This window comes from Entelurus aequoreus, linkage group LG02 (genome assembly GCF_033978785.1).
Source record: "Entelurus aequoreus isolate RoL-2023_Sb linkage group LG02, RoL_Eaeq_v1.1, whole genome shotgun sequence".
Taxonomy (NCBI): Eukaryota; Metazoa; Chordata; class Actinopteri; order Syngnathiformes; family Syngnathidae; genus Entelurus; species Entelurus aequoreus.
In genome coordinates this window covers 95,438,311-95,453,310 of record NC_084732.1, presented here as the reverse complement: position 1 = coordinate 95,453,310, position 15,000 = coordinate 95,438,311, and the positions used below count along the sequence as shown (strand labels likewise).

The window sequence follows — 15,000 nt, the reverse complement described above, 5'->3', positions numbered from 1 at the left end:
TTATTTTTTAGCTCATTTTGCAGACAAATATGTTGATACTTTTCACATGCTAACTGTTAGCATGTTAGCATGCTAACAATAGCTAACTATTTAGCACATTTAAGAAGTATGCACCCCAGGGTCCAATATTTTGTCATTTTACTCATGCTAACCTTTATTGTGCTAACATTAGCATGCTAACTTTTAGTGTGCTAATGTTAGCATATGACCTTTTTCTCCTTTTTTTTTTTTTTAGCTTATTTTTCAAGCATACACCTCAGTCAAATATTTTGATACTTTCCACATGCTAACTGTTAGCATGCTAGCTGTTAGCATGATAACAATAGCTAACTTTTTAGCTAATTTTGCAGGTATACACCCCAGGTTCCAATATTTAGTCATTTTACTCATGCTAGTTTTTATTGTGATAACGTTAGCATGCTAACTTTAGTGTGTTAATGTTAGCATATTAGCTTTTTTTAAAAAAATTTTTAGCACATTTTGCGAGTATACACCTCAGTCAAATATTTTGATACTTTTCACACGCTAACTGTTAGCATGCTAACTGTTAGCATGATAACAATAGCTAACTTTTTAGCTAATTTTGCAGGTATACACCCCAGGGTCCAATATTTTGTCATTTTACTCATGCTAGTTTTTATTGTGATAACATTAGCATGCTAACTTTAATGTGTTAATGCAGGGGTCTCAAACTCAATTTACCTGGGGGCCACTGGATGCAGAAACTGGGTGAGGCTGGGCCGCAAGAAAAGATTTCTTAAAAAAAATCTAACATGCACTTTTTAATGAATTCACCTCCTTTGAATGGCTTTCCCGCCCTAGCAACCATCTCACTCACCATGTAGCTAGCTTTGACTGCTGCATCGCTCTTTTCGCTTGCTTTCTTGACGAAATCTTGTTGCCTCAGTAGACTGGTTTTAAAATTTGCAACCCGGTTCACTCCCCTAGTATTTTGCATACTCCTCAGCATGTCTAGTTGTATAATGACGTTTCAAATTGTATTCCTTGTGCAACGCAACTTTCTCTGTATCAACTACAGAAAAGAGCTATAAGGATTATTCATAAAGTAGATTACTTAAAACACACTAACATATTATTTATTAATTCTGGTTTATTGAAACTACAGGAGCTAGTAAAGTTACAGACATTATGTGTCATGTTTAAGGCTAAAAGTAAAACATTACCAGCAAATTTACAAAAAATGTTTGTCATCACTTCTGAGAATGAAGAGCATAGAAGAAAAGGTCATTTCAATTCTTGACGAAATCTTGTTGCCTCAGTAGACTGGTTTTAAAATTTGCAACCCGGTTCACTCCCCTAGTATTTTGCATACTCCTCAGCATGTCTAGTTGTATAATGACGTTTCAAATTGTATTCCTTGTGCAACGCAACTTTCTCTGTATCAACTACAGAAAAGAGCTATAAGGATTATTCATAAAGTAGATTACTTAAAACACACTAACATATTATTTATTAATTCTGGTTTATTGAAACTACAGGAGCTAGTAAAGTTACAGACATTATGTGTCATGTTTAAGGCTAAAAGTAAAACATTACCAGCAAATTTACAAAAAATGTTTGTCATCACTTCTGAGAATGAAGAGCATAGAAGAAAAGGTCATTTCAATTCTTGACGAAATCTTGTTGCCTCAGTAGACTGGTTTTAAAATTTGCAACCCGGTTCACTCCCCTAGTATTTTGCATACTCCTCAGCATGTCTAGTTGTATAATGACGTTTCAAATTGTATTCCTTGTGCAACGCAACTTTCTCTGTATCAACTACAGAAAAGAGCTATAAGGATTATTCATAAAGTAGATTACTTAAAACACACTAACATATTATTTATTAATTCGGGTTTATTGAAACTACAGGAGCTAGTAAAGTTACAGACATTATGTGTCATGTTTAAGGCTAAAAGTAAAACATTACCAGCAAATTTACAAAAAATGTTTGTCATCACTTCTGAGAATGAAGAGCATAGAAGAAAAGGTCATTTCAAACATCAGTATTCAAGGACAACTTTAAAACAAATGTGTATATCAGTGGTGGGGGTTAAACTATGGAATTCTCTTTACAAGAGATAAAAGATTGTAAAAATATATTCCAATTGAAAAAATATATAAGGACAGAACAATGAGATCATATGGACAGCCATAACTGTTTACATTTTGCTTTATATTTATTATTTTACTTATTTTTTGCCTAGTTTTGTATTTGTTTTGTATCATCCTGTGAGGTGTATACTACTTATTTTGTTTTTTTTGTTCTTTTTGTACATCATGAAGTTTTGCACTTCTTGTGTTTTTTTGTTTGTTTTCGTTATATTTGGATGTAATTGTTTGTTTATATGATATCATTAAGTAAGACTACGTACTATGTTGAAGGGGGCAGAAAAATATAAGATTTTTCTTCATCCTGCTCCTTCTCAGGCATTGGTGTGTAAATGTATAATTTAAAAATTGAGGTATAATTGTCCATCGATCAAAGATGCACATCAATGAAGGAGATAAATAAAAATGAAATGAAATGAAATAAGACACGTCGGGGTGCCCCTGTGAAAGAAATATTGCATCAAAAATCGTCTCTGTCTGGAGCCAACGGGAGGAGGGTGGGGGGTGGAGTTTACAGTTACGGTAGCACAATTAGCCCCGAACGGGTTAACATCACCACGTCTGTATCAGCGCTGGGGTCCAGTGCACCACACTTTTGTATTGTCGCTCGCTCCTTCGGCGGAGTGCTCGTCTTCCCCGCCCGGACTGTTTACAACGGGGGCGGGAGCGAGCAGGCGGGCGAGGGAGGGAGGCAGGGAGGGAGGAAGGAAGAGCGTGTGTCATAGAAAAGCAGCAAAATGTTTCTCTGCTTGCATTACGCAAGTGACATCAATGCATACTTGCCAACCTTGAGACCTCCGAATTCGGGAGATGGGGGGGGTTGAGTTGGGCGGGGTTAGGGGTAGCGGGGGTGTTTTTGTAGCCCGGAAGAGTTAGGGCTGCAAAGGATTCTGGGTATTTGTTCTGTTGTGTTTATGTTGTGTTTAGGTGCGGATGTTCTCCCGAAATGTGTTTGTCATTCTTGTTTGGTGTGGGTTCACAGTGTGGCGCATATTTGTAACAGTGTTAAAATATAAATAAAATAAAATATGACCACCCTCAGTGTGAAATGTATGGCTGTTCCTCAAGTATGTCTTGCAATAACCTGCGTGTGTCTATAGAAGCCTCATACAACATGTGTCTGGGCTGGCACGCTGTTAGTATGGAGAAAAAGATGATGCGGTGACAGATTCTAGAGGACACTGATGACAGTGCCATCACGGCACGCCCTCGATATTGTCGAGAGCCTCATACCACAACGTGATTGGTAGATTTCTTCAGCTCCGCACACAACGCTGTCAAGCGCCATTCATTTAAAACTCGCGGGCCGCACTAACATTAAACTTTCATATTAAGGTGGGGGCCGCAAAATAACGTCTCCCGGGCCACAATTGGCCCGCGGGCCGCGTGTTTGAGACCCCTGTGTTAATGTAAGCATATTAGCTTTTTTTTTTTTTTTTTTTTTTTGCTTTTTTTTTAGCTCATTTTGCAAGTATACACCTCAGTCAAATATTTTGATACTTTCCACATGCTAACTGTTAGCATGCTTACTTTTGGCATGCTAACTGTTAGCATGCTAACAATAGCTAACTTTTTTAGCTAATTTTGCTAAAATATTTAGTCATTTTACTCATGCTAGTTTTTATTGTGATAACGTTAGCATGCTAACTTTAGTGTGTTAATGTTAGCATATTACCTTTTTTTTTTTTAGCTCATTTTGCGAGGATACACCTCAGTCAAATATTTTGATACTCTCCACATGCTAACTGTTAGCATGCTAACTGTTAGCATGCTAACAATAGCTAACTTTTTAGCACATTTTGCAGGTATACACCCCAGGGTCCAATATTTAGTCATTTTACTCATGCTAGTTTTTATTGTGATAACATTAGCATGCTAACTTTAGTGTGTTAATGTTAGCATATTAGCTTTATTTTATTCATTTTTATCTCATTTTGCAGGTAAACACCCTAGAGTCATACAACAGATGTAAAAATATCACTCTGGCCTTCCATAGAATCAATGTAGACGCAGAAAAGCAAGTGCTAGCACATGACGCGGGGGGGAAATGAAAAATAAATACTTGCCAACTGCCAGAAGTCTTGACCTGAGGTGTAACTCATCAGCGGATTATCTGGCACCGTCACAGTTAACTCGATCATCCTACCTCGCATACAAGACTGCATCATTTATGGGCGGCAGGGAGAAAAGGGGATGAAAAGTGAAAGCCTTTTAGCCGTGGAGCAAAGCTCGACCATACATGAATTCAATGTGTAATTGGCGTGCAAAAGTGGATGTGATACTGACAAATAATAGTTGATATGCAGAAGCAGTATCGCAGTCACATGACAGTCATGCACAATATGGACCACAGGATTTATTCATATCTGTTCAATGGGGGTTTATCTGTCTGTTAGCTAGCAGCATAGCTCAAACAGTTATGGACGGATTTTGGTGAAACTTTCAGGAAAAGTCTCCACACAGTCACGGGGAGAACATGCAAACTCCACACAGAAAGCTCCCGAGCCTGGGATTGAACTCAGGACTACTCAGGACCTTCGTATTGCGAGGCACATGCACCAACCCAGTGGTTCTTAACCTGGGTTCGATCGAACCCTAGGGGTTCGGTGAGTCGGGCTCAGTGGTTCGGCGGAGGTCAAGACACACCCGACTCATCGTGTAAATAAAAACTTCTCCCTATCGGCGTATTACGGATACGGCAACAGCAGAAGTCAGACTGATTTGCAGGTGTGTAATTTGTTGTGAGTTTATGCACTGTGTTGGTTTTGTTCTTTGAACAAGGTGATGTTCATGCACGGTTCATTTTGTTCACCAGTAATAAAACATGGTAACACTTTAGTATGGGGAACATATTCACCATTAATTAGTTGCTTATTAACATGCAAATTAGTAACATATTGACTCTTAACTAGTCATTATTAAGTACTTATTAATGCCTTATTCGGCATGGCCTTATTATAACCCTAACCCTCTAACCCTGGCCCTAACTGTCAGGTTCAAACACTGATGACATCTATTAAACAAGACAAAAGGCAAGGAATCAAACAGAGACAGAATTCAATTTGGACTCAATTGAGGAGAAACATGGCCACTGTACTCTCTGTACAGTTCTGCACCACGCTCTGACGAAGAACGTTTTCGCCTTCTCTTTTATTTAGATGTTCAATGTTTACGCAACAACACATTTCTCAACAGGAATGGGGAGTATGTAAACAGTCCTTGTTTTCGGTCACATTGAAGACAAAAGAAGAAGATCCCTCGGGCTTGGGTTTGTCCTGGATTCAGCTTGATCAGGTTTTCGAGGACAATGGATGACCCCTCCCGTCTGATTCTATCGTACACAGCGGAATCTTCCAAGCGTTTGGCTTGGTTCAACAAAGACAGCTTCTTGTCTGTTCATTGGAAACTCAGAATGGAAAGTTTTTGTGATAACTTACACACAATTATCCCAACACTAACCCTCTAACCCTAACCAAATAACTCTAAATTAAGTCTTTGTTACTTAGAATATGTTCCCCATACTAAAGTGTTACCAAAAACATATTACTTTGTCTTGAATTTGAAAAAAAAACAACATTTAATTTTTCACTAAAGAAGGGTTCGGTGAATGCGCATATGAAACTGGTGTGGTTCGGTACCTCCAACAAGGTTAAGAACCACTGCACTAACCCCTGTACTGCCCGTGCTAAGAACCAAAACTACCAAGTACAACGAAAAGCGGAGGCGATCATCATCATCATCATCATCATCAGCCGTTGTCAGTCCACTGCTGGACAAAAGCCTCAGCATGTTTCTGCCATAGTGAACGATCTCTAGCTGCTCCCTGCCTTCAAGTTCCATTAATCTGTCGTCTCCAATTAGGGATCTCACATTATACGTCGCCACTCGCAGATCCCAATGATGGCCTGTACGAACCCAGGGATTCTTAGCACCCCCTGTTCCTTGCCTTAACAAACCGTCATCTTGGTCTGGAGCTCTGGAACTGCTGGGGACTGGGGGCCGTCTTCTTGGCGTACTCTTCATGCTGGTTATTAGCCTACACCTTCCACGCTGGCTTGGTGCGGGTTGGAAGGTGAGGCGATGCGAGGAAGCTAATCTTACCTGACAAAAGTTACAAACCAAGAACCTCCCGTGGATCCAAAAAGGTACACAAAAACGTGGCTCTGGACAAGACTGTGGCAAAGGACCTCTGGAGGTACGCACAAGGAGATGCGAAACACCCTGGCACGGGACAGAAGGGGGACGAGACATTTATGCATGGGGGAACAGGTGAAGTCAATCAGGACAAATGATGACACGCGAGGAAGGGCAAGTGATCAGAAACGAGAAATACAAATACAAACCTGAAACCAGACGAAACCCAGACAAGACTTCACCCAGGTGCGACACAACTGTACTAGAATTGACTTTCTGTTCATCTGTCATTTAGTGTGAGACGGACATTCATGTGATCACGGCGGCGAGAACCAGTTCGGTTTTGACGCCCAATGAGCTGTCAGATACAAACGAGTGGACCGCGGGAACAGCTGGTCCCAGCTGGATGATCATCAACGGGACTGATTTGATATCAGCGCAGCTCTGATGAAAAGATGCCAGCAGGTTCAGCTGAAGTGGAAGATTGACTTCGACGTACTTTTTCAGTTAAAAAAAAAGAACGAGGAATAATTTATCGCACGTTCTTCTCACAAGTTCCCTCCCTGAGTACACCACGGTCCTAAGGCTGGCCCGGAGGCCCCGCTGCCGGCTGGTAGTGCCTGCTGGCGAGACGCCGCCGCAGTCCTCCTTTTGGGGTGCACATCTAATTAGAAGGACCGCCCGGACAGATTGTGCGTGGCATCACTCTGCGTCTTCTGCTTGGAGCGACTGAATGACGAGATTTGTTTCCTAAAGGTCGGACTCGGAGATAAAGTCCAGGCAAATTTGTTTGCCCGCGTATTTCCATGGCGTTTGACAGGTGATATTCATTAGCGCCGCGCCGCTGTGTGTTTAACTCCCCCCGGGGCGCCGGCTGTAATCCCTGTGGGACGCCTTTGCCTCACACCCCCGAGGCGCAGAATCCTCTCAACTTGTATTTCATGAGCACATTTTTCTCTCTCTCTATTACCGACGCACATAAACACTTTTGAGTTATGGTTGCTTCGTCATCCCGGAAAAGGCTCCCGTGCCGGTTTGAAATACCGGCAGGCTTGTCAGACTCCGTGGAGACCCCCTCGTCAGCGGTCTGAACACAGCTCCAGGCCCTCACCCTGATGATTGCCTCGCAACTCATGATCAGCACATGATGTCAGAGTGGCCAAGGCTTAGGTATTAGCTGCAAAAAAAAAAAAAAAAAAACTAGCAACAATAGCCAGCGAGATAAAGGTAAGCTCTGTGTGTGTCCAAACTCACACACTTTTCAAGCAAATAGTTGAGTCAAAGTAATTTACAGTACCTGTAGTTGCCCCACATGTCCAGCAGAGGGGAGTGTTTGTTGCCTTGCTGAACTGTAACTCAGAATGTGTGGAAATCAATCCTTTTGAGTACATTTCAATATATTTTTGTCTTTATTTCATTCATGTCTGTCTTAAATAACTTATTATTATAAATAACACACTTTTTTTTGCTCATATGCAGATTGAGACAAAATAAAAAAATAAATACACCTTGCAAGAATGACTTAAATGAGTCATGAAAGAATCATCATTTTAATTGAATACATTAAAATGTGCTTTTCAATGTGTTATTAATTTATTTAATGTAAAATATTATCTGATTACAATTATTTTATACAATTATTTATTGTTCTATTATTTTATGATTTAGAGAATTATTTCATGATTCATTTAATTAATGGTTTCGATATTAATATAGGGATTGCATTAATTAATAATGACGAATTATTTTAAAATGTGTATTTATTTAATGTGACAAAATCAAATAAATACATATTTAAATAATCACTTAAATAAGTTATTTATTTATAAAATAATTATATAAATTAATAAATAAAGAAATCAATTCATATTAATGAAATTAGAAATAATTAAGTTAATTATTTAATGGATTTATGTACATTTAGTTAACTATTTCATGATTGTTCATGTTTTGATTATATTTGATTTGATTATTGACTGGTTTTTATAATGTTTAAATTAATTAAATACATATTTTGAGTATTTAAACATGTGATTGTTTATTTATTGAATGGGACAAAATTGAATAAGTGTAATTATTTATTATTTGATTTAATTAATTAGTGACCCATTTAAGTAATTATTTAAAAATGTTTTTTTTATTTAATTATTTGAGTTAAATACATCTCTAAATAATTGCTAATACATTTTAAGTGATTAATAGTAAATTAGTAATTATTCATTAAATGGGAGGAATTTAAATAGATAAATACATCTCTAAATAAAGACTCAAAAGTGTCATTAATTAATTAAATTGTTAAATAAATAATTAAATCAATATTTAACTAAAATCGTGAAATTAAATATTTAAATAAATCCATGTAATAGAGGAATCAATAATTAATTAAATCGTGAAATATTCACATTTAATTTGTCATTAAAAAATACAATTAAGACTCATTTAACGTTTATGTAGCTGACTCCAATTATAATTAATGACTCACTTAAGTATTGAAGTAAGATTTATTTATTTATTTATTTTTCATCCCATTTGTCCCTAAATGCTCCTTGTTTAGTTCAACTTTAAGGACACTTCCAGGGGTCTTTCAGACCGTCTTTATTGGACGTTATTTGTGGGCCTCTTTGTGTGTGTGTGGTTGCCCGGCAACCACTGAACACTGCGGGAATGTAAATGTAAGTAAAAGACATAAAACATATTTTACGCACGTCTGTCCTTTCTTTTCTTTGCCCTCATGTTCGACCTTTTCATGGCACCTTTTTTGTAACGTGGAAAGGAGTTCTCTACACGTCCTTTTTGGGGAAGTTACTTTTGGTTTACTATGTTCTACACTGCTCAGCAAAATAGTCTTTAAAGTTGATGAAAAACTGGTGCAGAGGATTTAAAATGCATATTTACTGTGTCCCGATACAGCTTTTTCACTTCCGATACGATACCGAAATCGGAGCCTTGAGTATTGTATACTATTGATACGATACGATATCAGCAGAAAACATACATGCCTTTATTACTTTGTAGTGTGGAATGTTAGAAAAAGGTTTGATCAAGTCAAATGACACAAAAATAGACAAATGGTAAGTATGGAAAATGCTAACATATTAATTATTAACTCTATGGTATAGACTTATGCTGCCTTTAGGCTGAAGCACAGTGGATATTTTTTATTTTTTTGTGTGGCAATTATGACTTATGGTGCGGACACGCTTGTTACTGGATACGTTCTAACACGTATGTGTAAGTAAAATGCAGCTATAATTATGTGGTTCTCTCGTTCATGTTGACAAATGTGCAATATTGTTCAGTTATTATGTCTAGCTTTTATGCTATTCTGTGCTTAGCTGTTGTGTAGCTGCTTGCTACCTTTTTGTTAATGACTTGACTAAAATGTAATAAATTGTGTGCACTTTTTGGAGGACATTTCGATGTTAACTGGCTGTCCACCTTTGCACAAGTCGTCTGCATGTATCGGACATTTAAATGCGAGCCGATATCGTCCGATACTTGTTTTTTGGGTTGATATCGGATCGATGTCCAAAACCTACTCTCTATTGTCTTTTCTTATTTATTTAAACACTTGAACTAGTCTTTCAGCAAGATTTAAAAAATGGTATGCCTAGCTTGTGCTATTGTGTGCTCAGCTGTTGTGTAGCTGCTAGTTCATAGAAGCCTATATGTTTACCTTTTGGAAATGACTTGACTAAAATTGAAGAAATGGTGTGTTTATTGGAGGACATTTCGATGTTAACAGGCTTTGCACAAGTAAACAAGCTGCAGGACTGCTTGTATCGGACATTTCCAATCCACGCCGATACCAACCGATACATGTTTTTTTGTTGTCGGATTAATATCCGGTATAAGAATCGGACCTAGACGCCCCTAATCCCTGTTGTCTTCTTTGTTTATTTAAACACTTGAACTGGTCTTTCAGCAAGATTTTAAAGAATGAATGTCTAGCTTGTGCTATTGTCTGCTTAGCTGTTGTGTAGCTGCTAGCACCTCATGGCCTACGAACCTACCATGTTTACATTTTGTAAACAACTTGACTAGAATACAAGAAAAGACCAACCTGTGCAGCTTTGCACAATCAAACAAGCTGCTTGTATCGCGGATTTTAAACACAAGCTGATATCATTTAATGATTTGTGTTGATACGGGACCGATGTCCGATATCAATATCAGATCGGGACGCCCCCACTCGCTATTGTCCTCTTTGTGTATTTAAACACTTGAACTGGACTTTCAGCAAGATTTAAAACAGTGTACGACTAGCTTGTGTGCTATTGTGCGCTGAGCTGTTGTGTAGCTGCTAGCACCTTCTAGCCTACCATGTTTACCTTTTTTGTAAACGACTTGACTAAAATACAAGAAAAGACCGACCCGTCCAGCTTTGCACAATCAAACAAGCTGCGGGACTGCTAAAATCGCAGATTTTAAACGCAAGCTGATATCATTTACTGATTTTTGTTGATACGGGACCGATGTCCGATATCAATATCAGATCAGGACGCGCCTAATTTCTATCGTCTTCTTTGTTTATGTAAACACTTGAACTGGACTTTCAGCAAGATTTAAAACAATGTACGACTAGCTTGTGTGCTATTGTGTGCTAAGCTGTTGTGTAGCTGCAAGTACCTCGTAGCCTACCATGTTTACCTTTTTTGTAAACGACTTGACTAAAATACAAGAAGAGACCGACCCGTCCAGCTTTGCACAATCAAACACGCTGCAGAATTGCTTGTATCGGAGATTTTAAACGCAAGCTGATATAATTTAATTAATTGTATTGATACGGGACCGATGTCTGATATCAATATCAGATCGGGAGGCTCCTACTCTCTATCGTCCTCTTTGTTTATTTAAACAGTTTAACTGGATTTTCAGCGAGATTTCAAACAATGTACGACTAGCTTGTGTGCTATTGTGCGCTGAGGTGTTGTGTAGCTGCTAGCACCTTCTAGCCTACCATGTTTACCTTTTTTGTAAACGACTTGACTAAAATACAAGGAGAGACCTTTGTACAATCAGACAAGCTGCAGGACTGCTTGCATCGCAGATTTTAAACGCAAGCTGATACCATTTAGTGATTTTTGTTGATACGGGACCGATGTCCGATATCAATATCAGATCAGGACGCCCCTTACTCTCTATCGTCTTCTTTGTTTATTTAAACACTTGAACTGGACTTTCAGCAAGATTTAAAACAATGTACGACTAGCTTGCGCGCTATTGTGTGCTGAGCTGTTGTGTAGCTGCTAGCACCTTCTAGCCTGCCATGTTTACCTTTTTTGTAAACGACTTGACTAAAATACAAGAAGAGACCGACCTGTCCAGCTTTGCACAATCAAACACGCTGCAGAATTGCTTGTATCGGAGATTTTAAACGCAAGCTGATATCATTTAATTAATTGTATTGATACGGGACCGATGTCTGATATCAATATCAGATCGGGAGGCTCCTACTCTCTATCGTCCTCTTTGTTTATTTAAACAGTTTAACTGGATTTTCAGCGAGATTTCAAACAATGTACGACTAGCTTGTGTGCTATTGTGCGCTGAGGTGTTGTGTAGCTGCTAGCACCTTCTAGCCTACCACGTTTACCTTTTTTGTAAACGACTTGACTAAAATACAAGGAGAGACCTTTGTACAATCAGACAAGCTGCAGGACTGCTTGCATCGCAGATTTTAAACGCAAGCTGATACCAGTTAGTGATTTTTGTTGATACGGGACCGATGTCCGATATCAATATCAGATCAGGACGCGCCTAATTTCTATCGTCTTCTTTGTTTATTTAAACACTTGAACTGGACTTTCAGCAAGATTTAAAACGATGCACGACTAGCTTGCGTGCTATTGTGCGCTGAGCTGTTGTGTAGCTGCTAGCACCTTCTAGCCTACCACGTTTACCTTTTTTGTAAACGACTTGACTAAAATACAAGGCGAGACCTTTGTACAATCAGACAAGCTGCAGGACTGCTTGCATCGCAGATTTTAAACGCAAGCTGATATCATTTAGTGGTTTTTGTTGATACAAGACCGATGTCCGATATCAATATCAGATCGGGACGCCCCTTACTCTCTATCGTCTTCTTTGTTTATTCAAACGCCTGAACTGGACTTTCAGCGAGATTTAAAACAATGTACGACTAGCTTGTCGCGCTATCGTGCGCTGAGCTGTTGTGTAGCTGCAAGCAGAGTTTAAACGTTAGCCGATATCATCCGATCATTGTTTTTTGTTGATATCGGAGCATCAAAGTCGAATAGTGACGCCTCTACCCTCTTTTGTCTTGTTTATTTAAACACTTGAACTGCTCTTTCAGCAAGATAAAAATACATTGAAAAAAAAAATATATATATATAGTGTGCTATTTTGTGCTTAGCTGTTGCGTAGCTGCTTGCTCCTAGTAGCCTTGCATGTTTACCTTTTGACAAATACAAGAAAAGAGCAACCTTGTGTGTTTATTGGAGGACATTTCCAGGTTAGCTGGCTTCTAGATGCAAGCTGATATCATCCGATACTTGTTCTTCTTTGCTGATATCACACTGATATCTGATATCAATACCGATTTTTTGGCTTGGCTCCTGGAAGTTGCTGAAGAGAAGATAGTCTGCAAGTGATCTAAAGTCTTCCTCTCCTCCCCACAGACTCATTTGAGGTCCTGCTGAGGCAGGCGGAGAACCGCACCATGGCCTCGCTCCAGGAGTCCTACGGCAACATGGCCGTTCAAGTCCAGGATCCCGTGCAAGAGCTCTTCACCGATATCGGCCTCTTCCTGCTGGGCTCCGAGCTCAACGTGGAGGAGGCGGTTCAAAGATTTTTCCAGGCTCTCTTCCCGCCGGTGTACAGTCGCCTCGTCAGCCCCGGCCTGGGCGACGTGTCAGAAGGCTACGCCGAGTGCGTGGGCTCGTCGGCCCGCGAGGTGAGGCCGTTTGGCGCGGCGCCCGGCCTGCTGGCGGATCAGATCGCTCGCTCCGGGGTCTCTGGCAAGGTTCTTCTCCAAGCTCTGCACCTGGGCATCGAGGTGATCAACACCACGGACCACTTGATGCTGAGCCGCGAGTGCAGGAGGGCCTTGCTGAAGATGCAGTACTGCCCACACTGCCAGGTAACTTGCAGACGTGTGACCTTCCCGAACGAATCGAGTCTCTTGAACGGCTCTTTTAAGTGAACGATGACAAATGATTCCCAGCTGTGAGCCGTTTGTTTGGGAGCCGATTCAGCACTGGCAGCTAGACTGACTAGAATATTAGTCAAAGGAAACATAGCAGCATTTGGATTTACATTCATTTAAAATTATATGTATAAGTATATATGTGAATATGTATATGTGTGTATATGTATAGTTATGTGTATATGTGTACGTATGTATACATATGTGTGCATACATACAGTATGTATACATAGTTACATATGTATACATGTATATGTATATGTATATATGTATACATGTGTATATATACAGTATATATATGTATACATGTGTATACATATATATGTATACATGTGTATATATAATTATGTATACATGTGTATACATATATATGTATTCACATGTATACATATATGCAGTACAGTATATATATACATTTATACATATATATGTATACACTTGTATACATATGTATACATATATATGTATACATATGTGTACGTATATATATATATATTTGTATATATGTACATATGTATATATTAATGTATATATTTATGTTTATATACTATATATGTATATATATGTATATACTATATATGCATACATATGTGTATTTATATATGTATATATATGTATATAAACATATATATACTATATATGTATATATATGTATGTACTATATATGCATACATATGTGTATTTATACAGTATATATATACTTACATATATATATATATATATATATATATATATACACAGATACATTTATATATATATATGTCTATATGTATATATATATATATATATATATATATATATATATATTTATGTATCTATACATATATATACACAGATACATTTATATATATATATATGTCTATATATATATATATATATATAGACATATATATATATATATATATATATATATATATATATATATATATATATATATATATATATATACACATACATACATACATACATACATACATACATTACGTACGTACATATGTATGTAAATATGTGTATATATATATATGTGTATATATATATGTATATGTGTATATATATGTATATGTGTATATATATGTATACGTGTATATATATATATATATATATATGTATATGTATATATATACATATGTGTATATATATATATATGTATATATATATATATATATATATATATATATATATACACATACATACATACATACATACATTACGTACGTACATATGTATGTAAATATGTGTATATATATACATATGTGTATATATATATGTATATGTGTATATATATGTATATGTGTATATATATGTATACGTGTATATATATATATATATATATATATATATATATATATATATATATATATATATATATATATATATATATATATATATATAAATATATATATATATTTATACATATGTGTATATATATATATGTATATGTATATATATATATATATGTGTATATGTATATGTATATGTGTATATATATACATGTATATATATACGTATATATATGTATATATATATATATATATTAATGTGTGTGTATATATGTGTATATATACAGTATATATGTGTATATACTC

At 37.2% G+C, this 15,000-nt stretch overlaps 1 protein-coding gene across 1 annotated transcript in view; it reads left to right on the top strand.

Annotated features, from left to right (window-relative positions):
- The window catches only part of gpc5a (glypican 5a), a 407,804-nt gene that overhangs the window by 79,338 nt on the left and 313,466 nt on the right, over nucleotides 1–15,000 (top strand). The window contains exon 3 of the mRNA XM_062035416.1: nucleotides 12,888–13,348. Coding sequence (XP_061891400.1) covers nucleotides 12,888–13,348 — 461 coding nt within the window. The remainder of the gene's footprint in view (nucleotides 1–12,887; nucleotides 13,349–15,000) is intronic.